General features: G+C 40.1%; 1 protein-coding gene across 7 annotated transcripts in view; it reads left to right on the forward strand.

Annotated features, from left to right (window-relative positions):
• Positions 1-17,102, forward strand: part of kdm4c (lysine (K)-specific demethylase 4C) — a 30,750-nt gene that overhangs the window by 1,681 nt on the left and 11,967 nt on the right. For 5 of the 7 annotated variants that reach the window (XM_026170782.2, XM_080302898.1, XM_026170778.2 and 2 more), the window contains exons 2-17: positions 88-254; positions 499-674; positions 1,410-1,524; positions 3,236-3,429; positions 6,459-6,508; positions 8,175-8,278; positions 8,552-8,689; positions 8,942-9,135; positions 9,739-9,962; positions 10,143-12,166; positions 12,265-12,376; positions 13,510-13,691; positions 14,104-14,347; positions 15,742-15,818; positions 16,193-16,248; positions 16,371-16,479. In XM_026170782.2, the coding sequence (XP_026026567.2) occupies positions 111-254; positions 499-674; positions 1,410-1,524; positions 3,236-3,429; positions 6,459-6,508; positions 8,175-8,278; positions 8,552-8,689; positions 8,942-9,135; positions 9,739-9,962; positions 10,143-12,166; positions 12,265-12,376; positions 13,510-13,691; positions 14,104-14,347; positions 15,742-15,818; positions 16,193-16,248; positions 16,371-16,479 (4,143 nt within the window). In that variant the 5' untranslated portion in view covers positions 88-110. The remainder of the gene's footprint in view (positions 1-87; positions 255-498; positions 675-1,409; positions 1,525-3,235; positions 3,430-6,458; positions 6,509-8,174; positions 8,279-8,551; positions 8,690-8,941; positions 9,136-9,738; positions 9,963-10,142; positions 12,167-12,264; positions 12,377-13,509; positions 13,692-14,103; positions 14,348-15,741; positions 15,819-16,192; positions 16,249-16,370; positions 16,480-17,102) is intronic. The other 2 variants (XM_026170781.2, XM_080302899.1) reach the window with 2 other exon arrangements.

Raw genomic sequence — 17,102 nt, forward strand, 5'->3', positions numbered from 1 at the left:
TACTTTTTATGTGAATTTTAAAATTCATACAAAATTCACATTAATGTTGGAACATCATCAATATCTTCTGTTTTTCTTTCTCCTCAGGTTTTACCTGGTAAGGTGGCAGGATGGCGGGAGCAGAGGTGCATACCGCTGCAAACCCCACCTGCAAGATTATGACCTTCAGGCCCACTATGGAAGAGTTCAAGGACTTCAACAAGTATCTGGTTTATATGGAGTCTCAGGGTGCACATCGGGCAGGCCTGGCTAAGGTAAGTAGTGAGTTGAATCAGACCTTGGACAGTTATTTTTTTTTAAACTTATCATATTGTTACCTTATCTTAGTGAGTGGGTTTACATTTTATACGTAGTTTGAACCGAAGTTGGATTTAGTCAATCAAAAGAAGAAAAGGAAGAATGATGTATAGTGTGACATGTAAATGCACAAGGAACTGACTTTTTCTTTTGAATAAATTTCCTACATCGTTGTTTTTGATTCCTCTGTTTATCCTTCAGGTAATTCCTCCTAAAGGCTGGAAGCCCCGTCGCACCTATGATGACATAGATGATTTGGTCATCGATGCTCCAATTCAGCAGATGGTGGCTGGCCAATCAGGGCTCTTCATTCAATACAACATCCAGAAAAAACCTCTGACGGTGCAGGAGTTCAGACGATTGGCCAACAGTGACATGTGAGTTTTAACTAACTGGTTTACATGCTTCGTTAACTCTAATAATCAGGAGGAATAGTTCTTAATTTCACACAAATGTTTCATTTTGATGTTGTCACAGCCAAAACCCAATTTCTTCAGAGTTTGAGTATTTACAAACCTTTGTAAAAGGCCTGTAAGGTTTTGTCTTATACTAATAAAGAGAAATTGACCACAAGCTGGCAAAACAGTATTAAACATGACCATTAACAAAATAGAATAAAGGAGAATGAAATGAAATGAATGAAAGCTTAATAAGGTTAAAATTACATAAAAAGGAGGTCAAGTAAACAGAAAGAGCAGTAAATAAACACGAATCAAACAAAGAAGCTCAATATGTAAAAAATTACCACATACCAAAGCAATGTGAAAAGCTTAATATACAAAAAGCCATAAATAAAAATCAAAAATACAATAAAAGTGAATTTTTAAAAAAGGTAAATGTTTAAATTAAAGACTATGTAAAAACTGAATAGAGAAGTAAGCATGATGTAAAGAAGCTCACATCAGTAAAGTAAAATAAAAATAGGATACTAAATCTAGCGAAAAAACGCAAGCATAGCAAATATTATTAAAACAAAGTTAAGAGTAGAAATAAGTTGCTTTGGTGTTGGTGTCAGTAGCTCTGATTCTGCGTCTCCGGTTTAGACCACAGCAAAGTACTTGTACAAGGATCGCTGTCTAATGTCAAATGAAATTTCTTTCTTTTTCTCACAGGTACTGTACGCCTCGCTACCTGAATTATGAAGACCTTGAGAGGAAGTATTGGAAGAACCTCACTTTTGTTTCACCCATATATGGTGCTGATGTCAGTGGCAGCCTCTACGATGAGGTAGATGGATCTTTCTTCTCTCTGTTTTTGCTTCTTCTTTTTTTTTTTTAAATGCATGCTGATGCTAAAGCCAACCTTTCTAGTTTAGCTTTCTCTTATTACATTCCCTGCTGAGTTTTTACAATTCGTTTTATCATAAGCAAAATAATAACAAAATTAAATTGACTGACGATCAGGTTCATGGCCTGTTCCTTTGTTATTTCATGACGAATGAAGCAGATAATATTTGAACTTGATGAGTGTGGAACATGTATTTAGTGACTTGTGAAACAAGTGTCAAAGTCTACCTTCATGAATGGAAATACAGAGAGTTACAACAAGGTGCAAATCACTGGTTACACTCAAAAACAAGAAGTCTGGATTAAACTTTGACAGAAAACATCTAAAATAGCCAGAACAGTCCTGGAAAAATCATTTGGACACATGAAATGAAAATTCACTTTTACCACAATGATGGATAGAGAAGAGTATTGAGAAAGGAAGAAACAGATTCAGGCAAATACTGCAAAGCTGATTAGACAGCACTTCACAGTACACGTCAGGGGTGTCAAACTCAAATACACAGTGGGACAAAATTCAAAACTGGAACAAAGTCGCGGGCTAACGTTAATATTTATTGAAATATATTTATTCCTCCAGATATAAGAATGAATCTTTTCTTATGGACTCAAACACATTTTGCTGAAAAACTGAATATGGAACAAGCAAAGCTTAATACTAAACAATATATATATTAGCTGTATAATACCAGTAGGCCAGCTCTAATAGTAATTTGGTATGGCTTCGCGGGCCAAATGTAATTAGGCTGACGCCTATGGTCCACGTGGATAATGACAAAGCATACTGCAAAAGCAATGGAAAGAAATGGGACATCATTCAATGCACAAGAAAGTCAATTAACCCCAGCACAATAGAGCAGCTTTTCACTTATTAAATACACAACTGAATGCGGAAATACCCAGAAACAGGTAGTAAAGGCTCAGCAGAGCACCTCAGTGGAGGAAGCGCAGTATTTGGTGACGTCTGTCAGATCAAGATTTCGGGCAATGATTGACTCCAAAGGATTTTTGGCCAAGTGTTAAAACCAATCCTTATATTTAATAATGGTTAGCTTTTTTTCACCGATTAGTTCTGAGCCTTTAAAAATGAGGGAGTATGTATACAAATAGCTGCAATTCCTAGTTTGGTAATGCAAATAGTTTTGTTAAATAAAAGCTGAAAGTCTGCACTTTGATCATATCTCGATTGCTTGATTTAAAATCCACTGTGGTGGAGTACAAAGGGAAAATTGACATTTTAAACGTGTCACTGTCCAACAACTCACACTTTACTGTATATCAATATTGGAACTGTTTGACATTTCTACATGCACACAAATACACCAGAATAATGAAAGTAATCAGAAGGATCTTCTACACAGGGACTTCAATAGTCATTACAAATCCTCCAGTTTTGCACTGCATTGTTGACCCCCAGTAAAATCAGTGAATAGTGCGGTTTCTATTAATATAGAGTGATTGGAAGCCTGAGTAGCATTTCTTCATTGCTGGCTTGAACAACTGAAGGTCAAAACATGTCGAGCAGCACTTTAGCGACACAGCGCACTTGTCTCTTTGTGTAGCTGAGCTGATAGTGATTGGATTTAAAATGCCATCATCAACTGCGGTACCAATCTGTAACCCAGGTCTAAAGCCTGTTTCTCATTTTCTAGGATGTGGATGAGTGGAACATTGCCCACCTGAACTCTATCCTGGATGTTATAGAGGAGGACTGCGGTGTTTCCATTCAGGGTGTCAACACTCCATATCTATACTTTGGTATGTGGAAGACTACCTTCTCCTGGCACACCGAAGATATGGACCTTTACAGCATCAACTACCTTCACTTTGGAGAGCCCAAATCTTGGTGAGTAAGGAACAGTGATTAGTAGGAGATGGAATCATTTTTGTGTTTTCTATTCGTCACTGAGTTATAATCTGACTCCTACAGCAAGAAGGTCTAATCTAACAATGTTTCACAGATTGTATCAGTCCTTTTTCTCTTTTCTATTAACCAGGCAGACAAATTAGACAAAAATGAGAAATTTGAAGCTAAAGGTGATTACAGCCCTTTAAAAGCATTATATCGAAGTCCTTAAATAATAAATGCAATCAAGGTTCAGAGCACAGAAGGCGTTGATCATTAAAGAATAGTCAAATTGGGGGTTTTTTCCAGTCGATCTTTGTTCCTACCTCCACTTATGGCCAAGGGCTGTGTCTTGTGAGACAAAAGGATGACCTCATGGTTACACTGAGCTTCCTTTGAGTGGTGGCTGGGTTACTTTCGAGACAGGGTAAGGACACTTGGTCATTCAGGAGGAACTTGGAGTCTTTACTCTTCCACACTGAAAAGCAGCCAGTTGAGGAGAAAGCATCTAATTAGGATACAGGTGAGGTGTTTCAGGCACTTCCTACCTGGAGGAGGCCCTGGGGCAGACCCAGGACTGGTTGGAGAGATGATATCTCTCAACTGTCTTGGAAGCATCTCAGCATCCCTCTGGATGAGCTGGAGGCTGTCCAGATAGAGCGGGGTCTTGGCTTCTCTGCTTAGACTGCTTGCTCCATGAACCCAAACCCAGATAAGTGGTTGAAGGTGGATGGTAGATGGTTTGGAAAGCCAAATTCTAGATTTCAGTAGAGGAACCAAATGCAAAAAGAATAGAGAATTCTGCTGTGCAATAATACAATACATTGAACACTTCAACTCTGTTAACAAGTCTCTCCTTTAAGTTAGAGGACACTATTATAAATACTATTCACAAAAAAAGAGGGAAGTTTTCCTCCACTGAAAAGTGGCTGGTTTGCAGTTAATTGTCTATACTTTTTTTTTTTTCAAGGTAAAGAGTTAACTCAAGTTTTGTGGATTTGTGAATAGTCAAAGAAACAATTTTATGTGACATGTTTAAACAAATACAGGGCATAGTGGGGACTATTTTAAGGCTGAGAAAGTATAGAGGAGATGCATATCCTTTACATTTCTAGCAGAGCTGGAAAATAGCTTTTATCATGTCCAAAGTGGATTTAAATAGCAAGTATTTACAGTGTTACAGGTTTAATTTGATTTACATGCCAATTCAAATGCATAGAGACCCCAGAGGATTCTCCCTGTGGTTGTTTTTGGCACACAAAGAAATAAATGAGTGTTGAGTCTCTAAGTAGTGGTGAGAGCTGTAAAGGAACAACAGATGAAGCAATTAGGCTACATGTGCAGGCAGGGAATGTGTGGCAGCTGTGCTATTCTCCACGGGTGCAAGCATTTAAATTGACTTCTCGGAAGCTGTCTTTCCTGTATGTACAACAGACCAAGGTGAAATTTGGCATTTTAGCAAGTCAATCAATACGGTACACAGTTAGCACAAACGCTTAACACAGATCAAAACCATAAACTCTTAGTAGTAGTAGTTTGTTAAGCCTGAGATTTCTCATTGTCTTTGAATTGAACGGAACTGCATTAGTACGGACAATTAGAGCTCCAAATCGTCCGTGTTGGAGGGTTTTGTCTTATGCTTTGAAAGTGTGGCATCCCAGCAAGCATCATTGATTTTTTTTCTTACAGATTAATTGGGGTCTGGGGATATAATTACTGGAATTTTCTCTGTTGTTACTCTTTCATTGAGCCAGCTTAATGAACAGATTTTTCTTTTTTTCAATTCATCAAACTATCTTCTTCATTTTAGAGGACGTACTGTATTGACCGCAGTGAAAGGTATCATGATCCATCACAGAGTGCCTATTGCACAGGTCTGATTGGTATTTGCGAAAGGAATTATCAGAGCTTAGTCATTAGGAGGTTAGGACTAGAGTAATAAAGGTAAAGAAGAAGTGGAAATGCAGGTAGATCAGAATGAAGTTTGCTTTTCATTTCTTTGTCAGCTTGGTTGTTCCATTTCTCTCTCTTGCCCTGGAGGGAGTTTTGCTCATTAGAGCAGTGAGCCCTGCAACCCCACAGGGATCAGTGTCACAGCCAGACACACAGAAACAGTCATACACACTCAGAAAGAGCAGCCTGGTGTACCAAATATTCACACACATGCATACCCTTATCATCTAGTACTCTCTCATACACACACACTCACTGACGTAGACTCTTTCATCTCACTGATGTGTTGACATCTTGTCCCTGGAGGGGAGCAGCTTAAAAGATGCACTTCTCTCACCTCTTCTCAATCCTGTATACCCTCCCCCTCCTCTCCCAAACTCCCCGTGTCACCTCTACCTGAGGTTTGCTTCCTTTTCTCACCCTGTCTCTCACTGCCGTGTTAAACTGACAGGTGGTATGATGATAGAAATTCCACACACCTGAGGGTGGATGGTACTAGTCAAATGGAATGCCTAGTCAAACCTAGAGGGAATCTTGTCACGCTTCATGGATTTCTTGCAGGGAAGTTTGAGAAGATTATATATTCAGGTTGCATCAGCAGCATGAACGAGAAGACACAGAATAAGGTCATCTTGAAATTCTGCAAACTCATAACTCAGCAGCAATCACCGATGGTTACTGTGTCCTTATCGGACACATAACTGGGCTTGAATTTTGAAATATTATAGTGGCCAAGATTTAATATAATATGAAGACCAAACCTTAAATGGTCACATATGCTGAAAAAATATGGGTAATTGTAAAGGAGTGTGAGCACAGCTGGGGGATTAATGATAGGATCATGCTGTATGTTGTTAAGATTACATATAAAATAACAGTGCAGTGTATTAAAAGCTTGATCCACCTTTCTGAAGTTTTTCACTTGTCCACCACTTGATGGCAGTCTTGAAACTGCAAATGCTCATTGAAAGTTTGTTTGCAACTGTCAACACATGGTGCCCCGTAGACATAATTAACAGAGCATGTTCATACACAGTCAAAAATAACTCTCTGCTCCATATCTCTGTCTTTAACAGGTATGCCATCCCCCCCGAGCATGGGAAGAGACTGGAGCGCCTGGCTACAGGTAAAAGATTAAAAGGAGTTGGGTTGGGTAATTTAACAAATATTGAATCGTGATCGCAGCATACAGAGGCAGGTCTGCATTAAACAACAACATCCACTTCATAATTAATCTGAGTGCGCTCGAGAGAACAACCTAGATGTAGCATGCTAATGAACTCTGGCTGCAAAGAGATGTAACCTGACAAATCCATAAACACATAAGCCCATGTAAAATAGATGTAAAATGCAGTCGAAATGCCGATTGGCTCGCTCAGTAAGTTGAAAGACAACTAATTTGAGAAGAAAGACAAATGCATATAATTCAGGGTTCTCTAGCCTCCTTTAAACTGAAAGCTGTATTACAAAATGAAAGCTGCTGATAGATACTCCTGTCCTACATTTGTTTTTTTGTGTTTATTCATGTGTCACATCAAGACATTCAAACAAATCTCTGAACCAATCCAACCAATGTTGGATAGTTTTAATGAAAAACCACACAATATTTGGTTTAGCCGTATGTCCATGCCTATACATTTCGGCTTCAGTATGGCATTTAAATGACTTAATATTAGTTTCCAATTAATTATTACTGATGGTTTTTGTTATGTTTTTCTTTGTCTGCATATCTCACTTTATCTATTTCATAAATCGTTGAGAGTACTGATGTTGCTTGGGGTCTCAGCGACTTATAAAGCTGGATTGTATCCTGGATTGTATTGTATGTATTAAGGTCACCCTTACAAATCAGATGAGCTCAATTTTAATCTGTTAGTCTTTTTTTTTTCTGCTGAAATGGTGTCTGAATAATTAAACTTGAAGTCATTGTCTAGTTTACCATCCTTGCTTTGTCAGACTATATAGACCACTGTAAACAAAGTACTGGTTGTTGCAATGATCTTCTTTTTTGAGTGGATGAACAGAGATGAACAGAGACAGAGATCTTTTTGTCTTATTGTTCCGTTAAAGCCTGCTATCCCCAAGACACCTCCATACAGCATTTTCATGGACGTTAGTAAAACTAAAAACTGTCTTTTAGTAGAATGTATTGCATGTGTTTGTTTTGCAGCTGGAACAGCTTTTCTAAGAGAAACTGTGTCATTTAGTATTTGCACATTACAGCCATGGTTTGCACATGAAACTGCAAATCCAAAAGTGGTTTATGACCCAAAATAATTTTTTGTTACAGACAGCCATTTCCAATTTCTTATATATGAGAGTCCAGTCCACTATGCTAAATTGTAAAAAAAAAAAAAAAAAGAACATAAATAATTGCAGTTCTTTCTCTAGGATAGATGGTACTGACGTGACTGCACAATGCATCAGTGAATTGACAGATACAAAATTAATTGCTGACTGTTGTTTAAGTTTAAGTACAATGTTTTAGGGTTTTTTCTGGCTGTAGTTGAATTCATTCTAAACAGAATACTGCTGTATTTCTTTCACCATTTATCAGGGAAAGTAATTATGTTTAAGATAAGCTAATAATTGAAATAATCTTTGGTTTCCATTATGGAAAAAAATGTCACTCTACTCGATAAATATTAAAAATGTAGCAGTCGATAATAAGCCAGTTCTCACACAGCTTTTCGATTTGGCTTTTTCATTCACCTGTTTTTGTTTTGTTTTTTCTCTCTGACAGATTAAGTCTCTCTAATGGTTTTTTTTGTGTATGTGTGTGTTTCTGTCAGGTTTTTTTCCCAGTAGCATCAAGGGGTGTGAAGCTTTCCTTCGTCATAAGATGACTCTAATCTCCCCTTCTGTACTGAAGAAGTATGGTATTCCCTTTGATAAGGTAGGTTCTCTGTCCCTTTGAAGAATTACTCTCAGTCTTAGTTCCTTTATTTACCACCTGTTTGAAAACAGCTTTTGCTGCTTCTAAAATAGGCAGTGTTAATTTTTATTGGTTGCAGAAATCCTCAGTGGTTTATTTTAAACTTTTCATTTCTTTTCTGTGTTATTATTTTTTTTAAACCACGAGGACATTTAAAGGTCAATCACTCACATACACACATATAAACCAATCTTTTGCTCCTCTTTCTTTCCTTCTTATATGACAAATTGCCAGATTACTCAGGAAGCCGGAGAGTTTATGATCACCTTTCCTTACGGTTACCATGCTGGGTTCAATCATGGATTCAACTGTGCAGAGTCAACCAACTTTGCCACTTTACGTTGGATCGACTATGGAAAGGTTGCTACACAGGTAAGAGTGCACTTAATTCAGTATAATCATAATTTAGATCTCAAATATATGGATTTAAGATCTAAATTATTTACATTTTGAATAGCATCCCAAGTTTTTTGGTAACGTTGTTGTAAAGTTTTGGCCAAAGATCATCACAAAAAACGAATATCTTGCTATTTAGCCTTGAGTCTATTGTGGAGTCTTATGCTGAAAGAAATCTCTTTAATATAAATCTAAACTAGAGGTCTCTTTTTTTTTTTCCTCCTGTAGTGCACGTGTAGCAAAGACATGGTAAAGATATCAATGGAGCCTTTTGTGAAGCGTTTTCAGCCTGACAGATATGCTAATTGGATGCTGGGTAAAGATTCAACGTCAATTGACCACACACTTGCCACTCCCAGTACAACACCAGAGCTGCAGAGCTGGTTGCAGAGGCGCCGCAAGACCAATTCTGGAAACAAAGGGTACTTTGTTTATATTCATGCAATGTTTATTCTCTTTTCTTTAGTTATTTTCACACCTTCACTGAAAACCTGAACTTTTCTAGATATTAACAACAGGAGGTACACGTGAGTTTCTAACGTTCCAGCTCAGTAGTAGAAAATCCGTGTAATGTCTTATTGTACATATGTCAGATAGCATTCACAGCGTCGGTGGCGTGTGTCCTGTCTGCTGCAAATACTATCCATGCTACACGCTTGTCTTAGCCAAATGGGCTATTTTCAGTAGTGATAATGTGGCTGACAATTTCAGACAATGTCCCAACATTCTTCACCCAATATTGTCCTCTTGAATTCATGCGTAAACAGCTTGTGGCACATTATTACATCGAGTAGGGTTAATGGTGGTAGTGGGCACTTCATTTGGAGTAGGAAAGAGAGAGTGCATATATGCATTGGATTGTGATAATTTAACGACTGGTAGCTTTGGTGCAGTCATTGGTGATCTAGTATTTGCCCTCTCAAAAGGCAAATCTTTCTACATTCGCTTTTAATGCTTTCATTGCTTTTCGGTTTCGTTCAGGGTTTTGAGTTTTAATCTTCTTTGATCTCTTCACCTTCTGACAGCAGCCACTCTCGTATGCGCTCCAAGCGCCTCAGGACCACAGAAGAGCCCGTTGACTTGGATGGCACCTCAGCGCTGAAAAGCAAGAGGAAAAGTTCGGCAGGTCCTCCCAGCCCGAAGGTACGAAGGTCTGTGGCTGGGACAACCGGCAAAAAAGAGCAGAAAGAGAAGAAAAAGGAAGCTGAGTCAAAGCACAACCAGAGTCAAAACTCTGTTCAGCTCTCTGGTAAGAAACTGACAGATGATAAAGAAGATATTTGAGATATTACTTAATTTTTTTTTATGTACATAGCTGTCTGTGTTCCTGGTTTCTTATATTTGTAAACTCCTTCATGTGAGGTCTGTAAAAACTTTTGGCAGTGACTGTTTTTCATATTTTAGCCAGCCATTCTTTTATTCTCAACAGGTCCTTGCAGACAGATGTGTGTGGTCAAGGTAAATCGTGTAGAGAGTAAAAGTTTGGGGGTTTCTAAAGACCACTCTCATGACTCTCACGATAGTCCCCCTGCCTCACCTTTGAAGGATGACCTTAAGGCAGAAACAGACACTCATATTGACCCACAATACCTCTCAGGGCCAGGTCTCACAAGCAGAACTGCTGAAAGTCTCAGACAAAGGCCCGAGGCTACTCAGGCAGATCCAGGAATTAACGAGCCAAGGTGTCCAACTTCTGAACAAAGAGACCTCTCATCTCGTAAAGACTGCTCAATCAGGATGCCTCCTGTGGAAGCCAGTGAACACAACTCAACTTCCCACACAAGCACTGCTGATGAGACTGTGGTGAACTTGTGTTCCCCTGTTTCTAAAGCTCACACATCTGCTTCAGTATGCAGAGAAGACACTTTAAGTGAAATATTCAACACTGATTGCAGCATGGACACAGGTACAGAGAGTTACTCTAACAACAGCTTTAAAGCAGAGAGAACGGACGCAGTTGTTGATTTGAAGCCTATCAATCCACACTCCACTACAGAAGCACTTTATGATCTAAAAAGTGAGCCAGTAGAGGGGGGTAGCTGCACATCATGTAGCTCCCCTTCTACACACAATCGCATTTTAAAAAGTAACACTGAGGAAAATCTCCCCCCCCCTCTCCTGCAGAGGAATGCAGTGGATATGCCACAACTCACTCCGGAGCCTGCAGATAAGGTTGGAATTTGCCCTTTGCCACCTGAACTGACCCAAGAGATGCCCTCGCTTACGCCTGCTGATGATGGCCTGACTGATTTTTCAAAATCTCGATCGTGTAGTCACCAGATTGCACCTGTGCTTCAAAGGGAGATGCCAACTGGCTCTTCATCCTCACATGGAGCCAGACAAGAAGAGAAAGAGGCTGATTTAGTGATGTCAGCAGAACTTCATACAGGAGAACATGCCAACAACTGGCATTTAAATTCCCCATATAATTGTGAAGGGGCAGCGGTGTCTGGTTCAGAAGGAAAAACGGCTCATTTAACTGCCAGTGGTATGCACAAAATAACATCTGGTGGTGTCCATGAAATGATGATAATGCCTGCAGTTGCTGCTGACAAGGATCACGCAAAGCTGGAAAATCTTACTGCACCGAACAATGCCTCCCTTGGGCAGCTTGTTCAGAGCACTGCACCTCAAAGAGAACAGAAACCCAACTTACAAGAGTTTGCAAATAAAGATAATTCCAAAGATCCATTTCAAAGACAAGGCGGATTCAGTACCTCGAACAAAAACATCCCAGCCCCTGCCCCTCCATTATGCACTCAAAGTGACAGCCACTCAGCATTACAACTACAGCATCACACTACATACTCCTCTTCCTTTTGTACACCCCAGCACACATACACAGAGCCTAAAACATTTTCCAGTAGTATCTGGAAAAACTTTAATTCCCAAAATCCTGCAGTCCTCATCCAAAGTCTGCACCCAGAGCTCCCTTCTGACTTTACCCACGACCCTCTACCTTACACCATGTGGACTGAACCTCAGTGCAAAGAGGTCACTGACCTGGAAAACCCTGAGCAAGAACTACGTGAGTCTGAAAACCAGGAAGGAGAAAGTGGGCCTCTCACCTGGGCTCAACTCGAGCCCACTTCTCTAGTTTCAGTTGGTGCTATGGAGCCTTTGGGGCTTTGTGGAGAGTACGAGTTGCAAAGAGATGATGGGGCTGACGCGCTGTCCCTATGCAGGGAGCTGGGGAGACAAAGGGAAGCTGAGGAGAGACTCCATTCGGATACTGCTGTTTCACCTCTCAGAACGGGAGATGGAGAACAGGATAGGGTGTCTGATATGGAAGAAGGAGGATCTGATGACGATGAGGCAGAGCAGCACAGTGCCAAGAGAGAGAGCAGTAGTGACTCCTCTGATGACGACGATGATGATGAAGAAGAAGAAATAAATGATACAAATAATTATAAGTGCAATGAATCAGGCCTGGAACCTGGGGAGGTTTGTGCTGTGAGTGTTTTTTTTAAATAGTCAATTATAATAGTTTACACATTACAGAAACTAAAAAATAATGTTTAACACCTTCAATCAATCCCTGTCCATGCCAGTATCCTGCCCTGTCAATGAAGAGGACCACTAAGAGCTGGCGTCACCCACTCAGGAAACCCACCGCAAGGGCTGTACCAACTGCTGTCAAACAACAGGTTGCCAGTGACGACGGTGGGCACACTGAAAAAACACACGCATATATACAGTTAACACAGTTCGATGAAAGGTATTGCTATGGTTGAGCCTTAAAAAAGACATTTAGACAGCGACACATGCACACAGTATAAGCCAAGAGTCAAGCTTATTTCAATAAAAAACCCAGGGACATTTCCTGTTGTGGTTAGTACTGCATGGTGGGTGGCTCCGGGCCAGAACCCATGATCGTTAGACTTCTTTTTGGTTGCACTGGAGCGAACAAGAATGCAATCATCACAACATTTAGATGTTAATCCGTTTTGTAGTCCAAAAACAACAACGCATACTTTGTAAAAGTTTGTATTTCTAACACAATATACTCAGAAGTAATAGAACTGACTCTGTTAGCAGCATGAACAACAGTCTTGACAAATATAAAGTACACTCAGGTAAAATTTGTGTTTTTCCACAGTGAGCCATTCCACCCTGTGGTCCATACTTCCCCTCCTCATTTTTCAAATTTTATGTCCCTCCGAAATGATTCTTTTGACGTCAATGCACACATAAACCAAACACATTTAATTCTCGGGCCTACCACAGTAAAATGATCTAGTGATAGATATTCTATTTGTTTTCATGGTTTTAATGGGGTGGGGGGGAGGGGGGCCTCCATTAACAACCACTAATGTGCATATACACACACAGTCACATTTATCATCTCTGTAGTTGTGAGAAAGGATGAATAATTCAGCAGCCGTTGTAGTTGTTTATCTGCGAGTAAGAAATGACCATGGCTGTGAGAAGCCTGTTTTATGATCATGAGAGTGCTTAATTATTTTTGGGCAAATTTGGAAACTGACAGGCGTCTATTCCGTGAAAATGTTTTTAAAGTCACTGGAGGAAATTGTCACCACAGCGGCCGGATTAGCTCTGACTTCTGCAGCGATTCTGTGCAGAAAATGCTGCAGAATTCACTTTGTGTTGCGTTTTTTGATATTCTGGCCAGATGATTATTTCACATTCAGAAAAGGCTTAATTAACAAACTACCAGGCAAGAGATTCGTGGTTGGAATTGCATGAATCATTGTCCGCGCCCCAGTAAAAGAAACCACCGTTTGAATAGATGAGTGATTACAGAGTAAGTAAGGCTTTATTTCGTCTCCATTTAGAGCCACCTGAAGCAAGCTTGGCAGAAGAAGAGGGGCAGGAAATGGAAGCGTGGGCAAAGCCGCTTGTCTACCTGTGGCAGAACAAAAAGAGCTGCTTCTCAACAGAGAGGGAGTACAATGCTCATGCAGCCACCATGCAGCCGTACTGTGCAGTGTGCACACTTTTCATGCCCTACTATCAGGTAAAGGGGAGGTCAGCACAAATTGGGAGATGATTGTCTTTAAAACATGCACAGTTCCACTGGTGTAAATTGAGTGCGCATTGCAACTTTCTTCTCTTGAGAATGTTGAAAGATCACATTTCATTCTGTGTTTACATCATTTGCCTCATTTGGCTAGCATTTTTGCTACTCCAATTAGAGGTTGTTTCAGTATTGCACTGGTCAGTGGTTCTTATCCTGTGTTGAGCTCATATGTCTTTTTTTTTCTTTTTCTTTTTCTTTTTTTAAATCCAACCGCTTTACTGATAATTGCAGCTTTTCAGCACATTTCCAGCTCTAAATGTAGTTAAAGTTCAGTCTGGAGAGACAATTTTGAGTTTTTCGTCTGTCAGAGGTTTTTATACATGAAAATTACAGTCTCTTCCTCCCCTAGGCGGAAGACAAAGCAGAGGATAATAAGCCTATGGTAGCTAAAGACACCTTCCAATCTTCATCTCCAATGGAGGGTCCCTCACCTCATGGTGGAGGGTTTAGGAGAAGCAAGCCCCTGATCCCAGAGATCTGCTTTTCTTTTCGGGAGGAGAATTGCCCCCCTACTCCCACTAACCCACTGCTGCAGGAAGACGGCACCTCCCCTCTGCTCTACTGCCAGAGCTGTTGCTTGCAGGTCCATGCAAGTATGTATGCACAAGGCAACAGTAGCACATATATTTGAGTTTTTTTGTGTGAGAGGAGGGGGGTAGAAGATACAAACTGATGTGTATAGTTTTTAAACTTCATGCCATCTGTTTACCACTTACCACCAGGCGACATTCTTCGTTTTCACATGTTGTGCTTGTGTTACTGATGTCATTATTAGAGGGTCAGTGGGTTTAAATCCTGACTCATTTCTTCTGTATGTTCCACCCTCTCTCTGTTTCCCTTTCTCCCCCCTTTCTTTGTGGTTTGGAGTATTTTATTTCCCTCGTCAGACTGGGGGTGAATCCTCTGTTTCCACCACACACAGTTCCTGTTCAAAATCCCCAAGCCAGTAACAAGCTCTCACACATTTTCTTAAAAAAGGGAAGAAAAAATCCCTGGAGCTTTTCTTTTCCAGGCTACTCAGACACGACACATTGTGCATTGTCGTAATCCCTCATTCACACGGATCTCTGTCCCAATCATGCACATTTCGATATCTTAAGCCTCCAGCCGGCCTTACGCGCGCGCGTACACAGACACGCGCGCGCAAACGCAGCTACTTTTAAAAGACTTAGACAGCAGTATGCCCAGCTTTCAGTCAGTTTGAGTCACTCTTACTAACGTTCACTTTGCCATATTTTTAGTCTGCTTGGTCTAGGATGTTGTGCATTTATTGTGTGTGTGTCTGTAAGTCTGGTGGGGTGGGAGTTAGAGATGAAGTGTATGTCATTTGACACTGATGAAAAAGCCACAAGTTCGGTTTCGAGCCCCAACAATAAGTACATGTTGATGTAGCTTTCTGCCCGTTCTGTTATTTGAACTCTGGAAAGGAAACAGAGGTGGGCTTAGATTTTGTTTTTGGTTTTCTGATGGATAATGCAGGAAAAGAATAGTGACATGCACACACATATACAGACTTCAAGTGTGTTTTTTCAAATAAAAATTCCCAACCTACGTGTCTAAAGCCTCTAGCTCATGGATTGTAATCAGCTGCCAGCTTTGAATAAGATCACGTTTGTTTTACTAAATGAAATCCCAGTGTTTTTCTGTTCAAGGCCATTTTTTATTTTGGAAAAACATTTGGACGCAAGGACTCAGACCAAAAAGCAAAGTTGCTGCTGTGAAGTGTCTAAAATGACAGCGTGCTATGACACACGTTAATATGAGATAAACCCACACAGACGGACGCCTTCGTAAACAACGATGAATTGTACACCAACTCTGTCTTTTGTTGTGACATTTTGTTTCCTTAATAACATAAAATTATCTTGCCATTTACTGTCAAGTCTGCTGTTTCTCTCCCAACCCATTGACACAACAGTTTAATAGCATTTGAGGAGTCAGTGAGTATTTTTGCTACAGATTTTTGATCCATCCCTTCTTACTTTAGGTTGTTACGGTGTTTCTGCAGACGACATCAGTGAACAATGGTCATGTGATCGCTGTACCGAGGGAAACTTTACAGCAGTAAGACAATTTTATACCTTTGATTCAAGTATGACTGTGGTGTATAAGGAGAATAGCAGTGCTATCCTAAAATTTTAATGTGAACTAGTGTTAAAATGATTATACGTTATAGCTGATGATGATGGCTCACCCAAAGATCTGACCCTAGTCAGAACAGTCAGTAATATCTTAAAAATATAGATGACCATATTCATATGTGGTAGTTGACACACTGCAGTGTGATCACTGTATACAATAAAGACAACTAATTTTTTCTTCTTTCTGACTATTTAATAAGCAGAAATATCTTCCTCTGTGGCACGTGTATAGATTTTGGTGACTAGAAGAAAAATATCTGCATTTCGTCTTTCTCACTCATTTTTCTCTTTTCCCAGGAATGCTGTCTCTGCAACCTCAGAGGTGGCGCTCTAAAGAAAACCCAAAACGACAAGTGAGACGAGCTTTTGTTCTGCGATTAGCTCTGCACACTTATCCCTCATCTCTAGAGCTCAGCCAAATGAATTGTCTGGGTATCTTAATCATCACAATGTATTAATTTGTTTGTGTGTATAGATGGGCTCACGTGATGTGTGCAGTAGCATTGCCAGAGGCGAGGTTCAGCAATGAATCCAAGAGGAGTCCCATCGACACCAGCAGGATCCCCATGCAGCGATATAAACTGGTGAGAACACATAGACACACACCCGCACACCACACACACTCCTTGAGGACTGTCCTGGTCTAATTAATGAAGTGTTCACAGTTCTAATTAACAATGTGAGACGAACATGCCCGCAATCAAAGCTAGATAATTAACCACTGGTGGGTGGGAGTGGGGGGGTTTGTGTGTGTGTGTGTGTGTAAGTGTGTAAGACTCTGTGTGCTGATGTTTGTCTATATGTGTGCAGGTGTATGTCTGCCTCCCTGAGTGCATGTGCATGTGCTTGTGCATTTATTAAGTGTGTATGTGTTTGTTTAATGAGGGAGCTGCAGTGCGTCTCAGCAGACCTGACATGTTGCCACTATACTTAGCTTTCTGCTGCAGGCACTGTGATAAGTCAGCAGAAAGCAAAGTGTTGGAGAAGCACATCCTCACATAAGATGGATCACAGAGATGGGATAAGTTCAATTCTTCTTAGAAGCATATGTAATAAATCACAGTTTAGGACTCCTTAAAACAGCTTATGACAAAAGATACATTAATAAATCAGTTTATTGTTCAAAATGGGTTGCGTGAGCTGAAAGTAACAATGATGTGAATACATCATTAATATATATGAGCTGAGATTACAAAGTTATACAACA

This window comes from Astatotilapia calliptera, chromosome 6, assembly GCF_964374335.1.
Source record: "Astatotilapia calliptera chromosome 6, fAstCal68.1, whole genome shotgun sequence".
Classification (NCBI taxonomy): Eukaryota; Metazoa; Chordata; class Actinopteri; order Cichliformes; family Cichlidae; genus Astatotilapia; species Astatotilapia calliptera.